The 11,785-nt window shown below is 23.6% G+C and overlaps 6 protein-coding genes across 6 annotated transcripts; 5 read left to right on the forward strand and 1 right to left on the reverse strand.

The window, feature by feature from the left end:
- Positions 1-240: 240 nt before the first annotated feature.
- SRAE_2000339500 (UDP-glucuronosyl/UDP-glucosyltransferase family-containing protein) lies at positions 241-3,706 on the forward strand (the record flags this gene model as incomplete). The annotated part of the gene is made up of 3 exons (XM_024654582.1): positions 241-1,655; positions 2,774-3,002; positions 3,041-3,706. The coding sequence occupies 3 exons, from the start codon at positions 241-243 to the stop codon at positions 3,704-3,706; spliced, it is 2,310 nt and encodes a 769-aa protein (XP_024507940.1).
- Positions 3,707-4,233: 527 nt separating this feature from the next.
- Positions 4,234-5,091, forward strand: SRAE_2000339600 (SH3 domain-containing protein; the record flags this gene model as incomplete). Its single annotated transcript, XM_024654583.1, has 2 exons — positions 4,234-4,492; positions 4,556-5,091. 2 exons carry the CDS (start codon positions 4,234-4,236, stop codon positions 5,089-5,091), a joined length of 795 nt encoding a protein of 264 aa, XP_024507941.1.
- Positions 5,092-5,692: 601 nt separating this feature from the next.
- On the forward strand, positions 5,693-6,366 carry SRAE_2000339700 (BTB/POZ-like domain and BTB/POZ fold domain and BTB/POZ domain-containing protein; the record flags this gene model as incomplete). The annotated part of the gene is made up of 2 exons (XM_024654586.1): positions 5,693-6,229; positions 6,277-6,366. 2 exons carry the CDS (start codon positions 5,693-5,695, stop codon positions 6,364-6,366), a joined length of 627 nt encoding a protein of 208 aa, XP_024507942.1.
- Positions 6,367-6,687: 321 nt separating this feature from the next.
- On the reverse strand, positions 6,688-7,617 carry SRAE_2000339800 (Soluble NSF attachment protein; the record flags this gene model as incomplete). The annotated part of the gene is made up of 2 exons (XM_024654587.1): positions 6,688-7,446; positions 7,489-7,617. The coding sequence occupies 2 exons, from the start codon at positions 7,615-7,617 to the stop codon at positions 6,688-6,690; spliced, it is 888 nt and encodes a 295-aa protein (XP_024507943.1).
- A 1,257-nt stretch (positions 7,618-8,874) lies between these two features.
- On the forward strand, positions 8,875-9,263 carry SRAE_2000339900 (Novel protein; the record flags this gene model as incomplete). Its single annotated transcript, XM_024654588.1, has 2 exons — positions 8,875-8,966; positions 9,005-9,263. 2 exons carry the CDS (start codon positions 8,875-8,877, stop codon positions 9,261-9,263), a joined length of 351 nt encoding a protein of 116 aa, XP_024507944.1.
- Positions 9,264-9,371: 108 nt separating this feature from the next.
- Positions 9,372-11,550, forward strand: SRAE_2000340000 (Protein KRI1 homolog; the record flags this gene model as incomplete). The annotated part of the gene is made up of 2 exons (XM_024654589.1): positions 9,372-9,483; positions 9,524-11,550. The coding sequence occupies 2 exons, from the start codon at positions 9,372-9,374 to the stop codon at positions 11,548-11,550; spliced, it is 2,139 nt and encodes a 712-aa protein (XP_024507945.1).
- Positions 11,551-11,785: the final 235 nt, after the last annotated feature.

Genomic DNA, 11,785 nt, shown 5'->3' on the forward strand with positions numbered 1-11,785 from the left:
TTTTAGAATCAAAGCAAAATGATAAATTTTATCACGAGTTGGTTAAAAAAAAATAAATTAAAAAATCTGTTATATTAACATTATCAAAAAAGTAATGTAATTATTATCAAATGGGTGATAATTGTTAACGTTAAAATGATAGTATTTTTATCAGAATAATTTGTAATATTAATTATCAAACTTTTGGATACAAGATTTTTAAATACTATAAAATTAAAATTTACATGTATTTTATTAAAAATGTATATTTTTAATTACTTACTATTATTTTCTTTATCTTTTTATACTTGGTCATACAAAATTCTTTTATACAATCCAAAATTTAGTCATTCACATGTAAATTTTGTATCACAAATTTCAGATATTCTTGTTGAAGCCGGACATGATGTCACGGTAATAGTAACTGAAATGGATATTAATGTTAAACATCCTGGAACAAAAAATGGAAAAATTTACAAAGCTTCATCACATCCAACAACAGTTGAATTAATGACAAACAATGTTCTACTTACTGATATGTGGAATAGAACAAATGATTTCAATAGGCAAGTAGAAATGATGAATCAATTTATGAAAGCATGTAATCTTCAAGCAAGGCACACTTTTTATGATAAAGATTTAGAAACATTTGTAAAAAGTCAAAATTTTGATATTGCCTTCAGCGAACTTCTTCATTCTCATATGTTTGGACTTTTTAAAGCTTGGGGAATTAAAACTCATGTATCAGGATGTGCTACAGCTTTATTTGATGCAATGTATGCACCATTTGGTCTTCCATTTCCTTCTTCTTATGTACCTAATTTAATGAATCCATACACAGACAAAATGACATATAAAGAAAGATTCAATAATTTAATAGCAAATTTAATAAACAAACTTTTTATATTTTTTAAAGGAAGAAATATGGTTCTTCAAGATTTGTTTGATGAAAAATATGGAGAAGGAAAATATGAGATTCGGGAATTAGTTGGAGATTCATCTTTTGTATTTATTAATACGAATCCTTTATTTAATTTACCCGGAGCAAAAACACCTAAGATGATTGAAGTTGGAGGAATTGGAATTTCTGAGTCAATGCCATTAGATAACTTTTGGAATAAAACTCTTAGTCTTCGTCAAAAAAATGTACTTATATCTTTTGGTTCTATTGCTAAAAGTTCTCTCATGCCAGAACATTTTAAAAAATCTATTATTAAAACAATAAAAACTCTTTCAAATATAACTTTTATTTGGAAATATGAAACTCCAGATGATGGGATTAGTGATGGAGTTGACAACTTAATATTAAGCAAATGGATTCCACAAAATGATCTTTTAAATGACTCAAGAATGTCATTATTTATTACTCATGGTGGTTTGAATTCATTAACTGAATTAGCCTATCAAGGTGTTCCTGCCTTAGCAATACCAATGTTTTCAGATCAATTTGCCAACTCCAAGTTATTAGAAAAAGCTGGAATTGGTGAGAGTATGCCAAGAGATGATCTCAAAGATTCAGATAAACTTATTTCAACAATAATAAGTATAATAAATAATAATGTTTATAGAAATAATTCAATGAAACTTTCTAAAATGATGAAAAATTATCCATTTAAAGCTAGAAAAGAACTAACAAAATACATTGAATTTGCTGCAGAATTTGGAAAACTACCAATGTTAGATTTAGGTAGTAGAAACATGACTTCAATTCAATATTATAACATTGATATTATTATACCAATAATCATTATAATCATAACATTTATATATTTTGTTATATTATTATTAAGAATGTTATTTAAAATACCTGAAATATTTTCTTTAAAAATTAAAACTGATTAAAATATAATTATATTATAACTATATTTTTTGTATTTAAAAAAATTAAACCATCTGAATATTGTAAATAACGTTCATAATATATTTTTTTAAATTAACATAAAATAGTTAACATATAAATTTTTAAAAAGTATTTTTAATAATTTTATAGATAAAATGATTAAACAAAATATTTTATTTATTACTTACTTAAGTATAATCATAAATTCTTTTGTTATTATCCAGAAATAAATAAGATGACATGGCAAAAAAAAAATAATACTAATACTTTAAGAATTTATACCACGTAAAATAATTTTACTTTTCATATGATTTTAAGTAAAAGAAGTATTTAATATGAATATTATATAACTAAAATAAAAACAAAACTTTTAAAAAGATGAAAAATAGAAAATGACATATTATTTTATCTATACAAATATCTGATAAAAAAATTTTATTAAAAAAGTAATAAATTATTAAACAAATAACTTGTCAAAATGATTCAATTAGTATAAAAAATAATTTTTGATAAAAATATTTCTCTTCGGCACAATTTAAAATTAATATTTTTAATAATTATTATAAAAAAAAATTTTTATTGCACTGATATTAATTGTTTAATATTTAAAATTGTCAAGTATAATAATTAAACTTAGATAAACATTTTATTTTCTTCATAATAATGTTTTTTTTTATTAAAATAATTATTAAATTTAGAAAGTAATTAATTTTTATTACTAGTTATTTTATAAATAATTATGTATAACATAATTTTTATCACTTTTTTTTTATCAGTTACATGGTTATTAGCACAATTTTAAGGAAACGACATCTATTTTACCATTCATTTTTGTAAATTTTTAATAAACCGATTTTATATTATAAAGCAGAAAAGTTTTACAATGATGTTACGGCTTTTTAATATATATATTTTTTTTATTGTTTTATTTAAAAATATAAATGGATCTGGGAGTCCGGTTCCTGTCTGGGCTTATGCTGATAATAATGTTGAATGTATAAAGTTAAAAGTTTCTGCCACACTTACTCTTGCATATTTTCAAAAAGGTGAACAAACAAAAAGTTATGCTTCTGTTCCTTTATTATCAAATTCAGCTGTTGATAAAGATAACTCATCATGTCAAATTTTAAGAAAAGTTAATTCATTTAATATAATGAGTCAAGTTTTATCATTAAAATATCCAGTAAGTTAAATTTTTTTCAAATTTGTAAATAGTTTAAGAGTAAATATCCTGGTTGGGGAATAACTTTTTATTTTACAAATGATACTAAATTATTCAAAATTACTGATAATTATTTTGGACTTTATCAAATTCAAATAAATGCTAATTTTAGTAGTATGCCAAATACATTTATTAATCCACAATTGAAAACACATGTATATACATCACGGCTAAATCTTGATGATAATGATAATTTAATAAATTCTATTTATGCACATAAAGATCATTCATATTCTTGTCCTAGTAGTCAAGTATTTGAATTAATAGGTCCACAAGAAGACATTTTAGAAGCTAGTATTAAATTAAAAAATTTTCGAGTTCAGGCATTTACATCTATTGATGTGTCAAATGATGATGGTAATTTAAAATATTCTTACAATTATGAAATAAAAAAAATATTATCAACTACTACTTCAATTTTTCAAACAAAAGAAATATGTCCAATTGATCAGACGGAGGTGGATTTAGTACCAATTGTAGCAGGAAGTATTCTTGTCGGATTAATTTTAATAAATCTTATTTTTTACCTAGTTTATCGTTGCCGATTAACTAATGAAGCCCTTATGATAGTAAATGATAATTCTCATTTTACAGATAAAATTTATGATAAGAAGATTGGCGATTTTAATAGCCTTGATAATTTTTTTATTTCTAATACAGAATAATATTTTAACTCACACCTTTTTTTTTCATGTATATTATTTACAATCTTTTAAATGATAAAATTTTATATTAGTTTTATAGTATATTTCTATTGAAACATTATAAAAATAAAATATTTATATATTAATAGACGATAGTTATATTATTACTATGATTTACTTTGATATATTTATATTATTTATAAAGTTAAAAATTTTTAATATATTATATTTTCTAATAAAGTTTATCTTTATTATATTACTTCAACATTGACTTTTCTATTTTGACTAGACTTAGTTATACTATTTATATTATTGTTATCAGAAATATTATTTATTATGAAGTATATTTAAATTTACTATAAGCTCCTTCTGATATCAACCAACAAATATACTCGTGACTATACAAAAATAAAAGAGAAAGAGGCGCAATATGTTTTGCTTCATTATCTTTCTTATATCAATAATTCTTATTCTATATAAGTGTATTTAATCATATAACTATAAATTTTTGTAAATATAAATTAATAATATCTAATTTTAGATTGAAAATGACTACTATTCCATTAATACCAGAACCTGATTATGATTCTATTAATATTTGTGATCGAGGTCTTCATCATCATTATATTCCATTAATTCCTAAAAAAGAAATTTCTGATATGTCAAAAAATTTATTAGAACGTTATGAAAAAATATCACAACTTCAATATAGTAAACCTGTAGATAAAGAAAGAGCTTTAAGAATAGCTAAAATTCAAGGTGTACCTGTTCTTCCTCATAATGATTTAGATGAAACTTCTAATACTGGTATCTTAATAATATTCTTTTTTTTTATCATTAATATAATTTATAAAAATTTATTTTTTTTAGATAAAATAGTAATAACAAACAAAGCAATGTTAATTCATGTAAAAAATCATAAAAATTTTAATGATGATGATCATAACTTAGAAAGTTGTAAAAATTGTATTATATGTAGGTGTACTGCAACTGGCAATTCTAATTCTTTATATCATAAAAAATATTTAATTAATAGAAATGAAGATGTCATTGACAATTATAATTTATCAACAAATCCTCCCAAAGAACCTGGCTATTCACCACCATTTTTGATAGATTTATCTAATGATAATTATAATGATTTAACATTTACAAGATTTCATCATAAACGAGAATGTAAACAATTAAATAAGGCAAACAATAATCATTTTTTAAATAATGATATAGATAATGAAATAACACGAAAAGTAATAATAACAAAAAATTTCAATGCTTCTAGAATAGATGAATTGTCTGTAGTTTATGGAGAGGTTGTAGAATTAATAACAATAAAAAATTCATGGTGTTTAGTTCAAAATTCTAATAATCTTAAAGGTTGGATTCCATATCCAGAAAGTTTTTCTTAAATATAAAATTTTAATAAATTTTTTTTTTTCAATTATTATATTAAGTTATTCAAATAAATATTTATAATATTAAAAGTTATAAAAATTGAATATATACAATTTATGTTAACAAAATCAGGTTAATAAATCATCATATGACAAGTTATATGCATTATAAAAAAAAATGTAAAAATAATTTCCTCAACTTTAGCATTTTGTCGTAAAACAAATATAATATTTTAATGTTTAATTAAATATATAAATATTTAATTGTTAATTTGTTCATATTTTCAATGTTTAATTTTTAGTTTTATAATATTTATTATTTTTAAAAAAAAAAAACTTACCATACAAAATATATTTTATTAGTTATAAAAAAAAACATATTCATTAAAATGACATATAGTGATAGTCTTTCTCTAAATAATATCTATTATATTTATTGTTTCTTTTATTTCTTTGTTTCATTTAAATATAAATATACTAATGGCAATTGTTGTTTAAAAGAAGTGATAGTTGACATATAAATATACACTAATTTTAAACATTGATCAGCATGTATTATTTCTGTATATACACATTTTTTTTTTAAATAATATCTTGTTTATTTTAGTTTTTTAAAATGGTCAATTATTCTAAAGCAGATTCCAAAAGAAATTTTCAATTGATTATAGGTAATAAAATATTATATATTAATGCTCATTACCTTGCAACATTATCACCATACTTTGATAGTTTATTTTTTTCTACATTTAAAGAATCAACTGATAGAAAAGTTACTTTATATGATGATGATCCACAAGAATTAGAAATATTATTTAATTATATGTGTCCTAATGATGATTATACATACAATAAAAAAATTACCGAAGATAATCTTCCTATTTTAATATATTATTCTGCAAAATTTTTAATACCTGAACTTAAAAAAGAAATTGTCAAATTTATTTCAACAGATTTTGATGAACAACTTAAACATATAACATATGAAAGAAGTCTTCAAATTTTAATTGAATGTATCAATGCTCAATATACTCAATCAGAATGTTGGTCAATCTGTAGAAATGTTGGAAGACATGGTGAACAAAAAATAAGAAATACAATGAAAGATATGCCAAATGAAATTATTGATTTGGTTATAAAATATGCCAGAGCACATGTAAGATATTATTATTATATAAAAATATATATATTTTTTTATTTTAGTTTTATTTATTAACAGAATCTCAATTACCATTTATTACAAAAGGACGTACACATCAATGGGGAGTTGATAATCTTTATTTGTTTTTATAAAAAAAAAACTTCATCTTAAAAAGTTATGTTTTTACATTTTTTTTTTCTAATTCAATTTTACATTACATTTTAAAAATTGTTTACATTTAATTATCATTCTTATCTCCTTTATTAAGGTGTTTTAATAATAAAAATTTAATCATTACTCTGATATATATTATCATTAATAAAACAAATAAATTTTAAATTAAATTTTTTTTTTCTCTTATAAACTACAGACAAAATTTAGCACAATGTTTATCAAAAATTACTGAATAAAAAATTTAAGCGAATCCATTTTTTTTAGTTTTATATTAGTAATATTTAGTGAAATATGACAACTTATTTTAAATCTTCTTCATCATCCTCTCCCTCCTTACAAGATTTTTTAATTTTTAGAAGTAAAGCTGTATGCCATTTATCTAATCTACTAATTTTATCATAATTTTTTACACAAGCTGTAAATCCATCAATATCTTGTGCCTCCAGTGATGCAATAATATCTTTTATAAGTTTACATTCACGTGATTCAGCCAAAGCAGGATGAATATCTTCGTACTTTTTTAATGCTTGTTGGGAATCTAATAAATCAATACATAAGTGACAAAGTAAAGCTTGGAAAAAGTGATTTTTGGCATTATATTTTAATGTTGAATGGTCAGCTTCCCAAATAGCAATTTCTTCGAAAATTTCAATTGCCTTTCTGTAATGACCTAACTCAGCAGCAATCTGAGCAACTCTATTTAAACATTTTGTAGCACTACTTTTTGCTTCCTCTCCTTTATAAAAATCTGCTGCTTTTTCATAATGAAACATGGCTTTTTCTTTATCAGGAAAATCAGAATCATACAATTCTGCCATTCTAAAATGTTCTTTTGCAGCCATACTAAAACGTCCCATATCAGTGTAAATATCTGCTGTTTTTGTGAAACAATCAATAGCCTTTTGAGGGTCTACTTTTTGATAACAATTACCAGCTTCTGCGTAGTTAGAGGCAGAGTCATGTTTTCCATCTGTTCTTTTACCATGGAGTTCAGCACAAGAAAGAAAACTATCACCTGCTGCATGCCAATTCTTAGCAATTTTAAACAAATTACCAGCCTTAAAAATATTGTATAACTAATTTTTAATTAAAATAAATACCTGAACATAAAGTTCACAAGCTTCTTCTCCATTTCTTCCACCACCAAATAATCCAAAAAAGCTTTTACCTCCTTTAGCTTTCCTTTCGGCTTCCTCAAATTTTTTTTTAGCAGCAGCTTCGTTTTCCATTTTGTTTTTCTAAAAAAGAAAACAAATCTCAAGAATGGAACAAAAAAATATTAAAACAATGACGAAAAACATGTGGATAGGATAAACTTTTATGAAACATTACCACATGATAAAGAAAATGTTGTTGTTATAAACATTATTCCAACATTATTCAATTTTGTTTGTAATTTTGAAGAATGATAGAAATATATAAATATGAATATTTTGACAATAAAACAAAATAATGTTTCATAATATGGTGATTGTTTTTTTGTCATGGAAACATTTAATAAAATGATTCATTTTTTATTAAAAAAAATACAAAAGTGTTTACAATTTTAATTTCAAAATATTATTGTAAAATTTTTTTTTAGAAAATTTAATTTTTGCAAACAATAATTTGTTAACATTAGTTTTTTTTTTTTACAAAATAGACAAATGGTATTATAATATACTATGAGCAATATTTCAAATAAATTAATCTTTTGTTAAACATTTACCCTTATGGCTTTTGTAAACTTTTGATTTTAAAGTAGTACTAAAATAAAATTTTTTTTTATAAAAAGTAGTAGAGAAGTTACTATCAACTTTGTAAAAAAAATTCTAACTTATAGAATACCACATTTCAAATTAATGATAAATTAAAGTTTTAAAAAATAAATAGAAAAACTAATATTTTAAATTTTTGATTTCTAAAATTTAAATTTTTACAGTATTATAACTTAATAAAATAGTTATTAAATTTGTGAGAACTGCCAACATGTGTTATTTAAAAATTAATGTTAAATGAAGGTGTAAATATTCAATAGAAAATATTTAACTCAAAAGGTTAGACTTCTTGTTAGAGAATAAAAAAAATTTAATAGAAATTGGACAACAATAAAAAGGATATTAAACTTTAAAAAAAAACTAAACATTTACTTGGTTCATTCAATATTAAACGTGGTGGCAAATAACAATTTATCATACATAAATATTAAAAAAAATTTTGAGATTGAAATATATTTTTGGTTATAAATATAAAAAAAAATTTTTGTATTTTTTATAATTATATATTATTCTTTTTTATTTATTAATTTCACATCGTAGATTTGTAGTTACATATAGTAGAAAGATTTTTACATCAAAGCATTCAAAAGAATTAGAGAACAAATCATATATTTACAATGTGTATGTATGTTATATAATAACTACTTGGAGATTTCAACATTTTCTTTTAAAAGGAAAATGTTCAAAATGTTGGTGAGAAGATTCTTTGTTATTCTAATTATATCTTTAATGGCATCAAAGGTTTCTTTAAAATTGGGAAATATATTTTCTGTCGTTTATGTAACGGTACCAAAGATGGAAAATGCTAAGGTTATAGCAAGGTAATTGCTTAAAATTTTGTATATAGTATAATTCTTAGGAATGTGGTAAAAGAGAAACTAGCAGCATGTGTCAATATTATTCCTGGCATCACTTCAATATATTCTTGGAATGGAACTATTGAAGAAGACCAAGAATGTTTGCTAGTAATAAAAACAAAAAAAAATTTAATTAATGAATTAAAAAATGAAATACTTAAAAATCATCCATACGAAGTTCCTGAATTTATTGCACTTCCAATTGAAGAAGGAAGTGATCCATATCTTAAATGGATTGAAAGTCAAGTAAAAACTATATAATATTGTTATTTATTGCTAAATAAAGATTTTTTTTTATCTTGTTTAGAAATAGTTTGGTATAATATATACTCATAGTTTAATTTAAATCTTTTTTATATTTCTAAAAGTATGTCTTGTAAACTTGATTTAGATTCTGACGACGAGGAAGTTTCGTTGACAATTAATAAAAACTATGCTAGCCGATATGAAAATTGGCGTAGAAAAGAGGAGCTCCAAAAGTGTAGGTTTATGATTTTATGAATAACGTAATCTTTTATTAGTAAAAGATAAATATGGAAATGATGCTGAGTTACCTGAAGAGGGTTCTTCATCCTCTGAAAGTGATGTTCCAGAATGGACTACTGGAGATGAGAAGACATTTTTTAAGTCATTAACTGCTTTAAAAACAAGGGACCCTTCAATATATGATAAAAATTGTGCTTTTCAAAGTGATTCTGATAGTAATGAAGCGGAACCAAGTACTCAAAAATCTAAGAAAAAAAAAGAAAAAACATTTTCATTAAAAGATTATGAAAGGAATCTTATAGTTGAACGTCAAGGTATTGTTGATTCAGATGATGAAATTAGTGCTAAGAAAGATCCTAGTTACCTTGAGAAACTTAAAAAAACAAAAGATGAAATTAAGGCTGCTTTAGCTGAGATGTCTGATGATGATGAAAGCGATGGATTGTTAAAAAAAAGAGTAAAGACTGAAGAAGAAAAAAAAAAGGAGAAGGATGATATAGTAGATTGGTTGAAGCATGAGAAACCTGCAAAAGGAAAGCAAGCTGCAATTGTCGGAAAATTGAAACAAGTTTGGATGAGAAATGATTTATCTGAGTCAGATAAATTTCTTCGTGACTATATTCTTGAGAAGAAGTATGATGTAAGTAGTGATGAAGAAGCAATTCCTACTTACGAAGAAATTGTTAACTTAGACAAAGAAATAGAAGAAGAAGAAAAAATGGATCAGTTCGAACAGAAATTTAATTATAGATTTGAAGATCCAGATCAAGAGTTTATCAAACAATACCCAAGAACAGTTAGTGATACAGTAAGAAAAACAAATGAAAAAAGAAAAGAACAAAGAGAAAAATATAAAGAAAGGAAAGAGGCAGAAAAAAATCAAAGAAAAGAAGAAATTATGCGTTTGAGAGCTATGAAAAAGAAAGAAATTGAAGAGAAACTTGAGAAATTAAAGAAAATTGCAGGAAAAGATGAAATTAATTTTTCCATCGAAGATCTTGAGAAAGATTTTGATCCAGTTGAGTATGATCAAAAAATGGCAAAATTGTTTGAAAATGATAGAGTCAGTGAAAATGAAGATTTGGAAAAACCAGTATTCTCGGATTTATCATCAGATGAGGACTCTGATTATGATAATATAGATGTTACAAAAATAAAGAAGACTCAAAAAGTAGATGAAGAGTCAGATGATGAGGAAAAAGAAGATGAGGTAGAAGAAAAGAAAGTACGTGGGCGTCCTGAAGAATTAAAAGCATCCAGAAGAAAAAGAAAAAGGAATACAAAGTTGATGGAAGCTGTTAGTAAAGAAAAACCTTTGTTTAATCCAAAAGAAAAAACATTTGAAGAGTACTTTAATGAATATTATGCATTAAACTATGAAGATATTGCTAAAGATGGAACTATTCACAGATTCCACTATCGTACAGTTCCTCCTAATGACTTTGGATTAACAGTAGATGAAATTTTAAACGCAGACGATAGAGCGTTAAATTCTTGGGTTTCTATAAAAAAGGTTTCTGCTTACCGTTCTGAAAGGGAAGAAAAATCTGACCTTTTTGCTTATAAACATAAATCTAAAAATATTAACAAGAAGAAACAAATTCTTTCAACAGACTTTGGTGGTAAGAAGAGTAAGAAATTGAAGGAACAGGAAGATAGAATAAAAAAGGAGGTAAAAGAACTTGTAGATGAAACAAATTTGCCATCTTGCGAAGTAAATGTAGAAGAAACAGAAGATCAACAGAATATTATTGAAAGTGAACTTACGAAAAAGAAAAATAGAAGAAAAAAGAAAAGTAAAAATAATACTAAACCAAATGAGGAAGAAAATAATATTGAAGAACCACCTGCAAAAATTCAAAAAACTGATGATAAAATAGAAGGTGAATCTGAACACAAAAAGTCAGTCCGAAAGAAGCATAAAACACAAGATAAAAAACAAGCTCCAAGAGACAATACATTGGATATCAATGACGATCGTCTAAGAGCCTACGGAATAAATCCTACTAAATATCACCGCTCCCGAATCTACGGTAAAAAGAAACACCAAGATAAAAATTAGTTAAATTTTATTTGTTTTTACTATTATTTTTTTTGTTATTGTTATTAAAATAAAAACCAACTAATAAGTTTTTAGCAATGGTCTTATTTGTAGATGCCCTATTTATAATTCTTTCAAAATTTTTAAAGTTTCACAACAAGTTAGCTAAAAAGTTTGCACTTGTTTGATTTATTTTTACACAACAAAAAGTATAAACTTCAAATTTCTATTTTATATATTTAGCCAACTAGCATGA

This window comes from Strongyloides ratti (genome assembly GCF_001040885.1).
Source record: "Strongyloides ratti genome assembly S_ratti_ED321, chromosome : 2".
Lineage (NCBI taxonomy): Eukaryota > Metazoa > Nematoda > Chromadorea > Rhabditida > Strongyloididae > Strongyloides > Strongyloides ratti.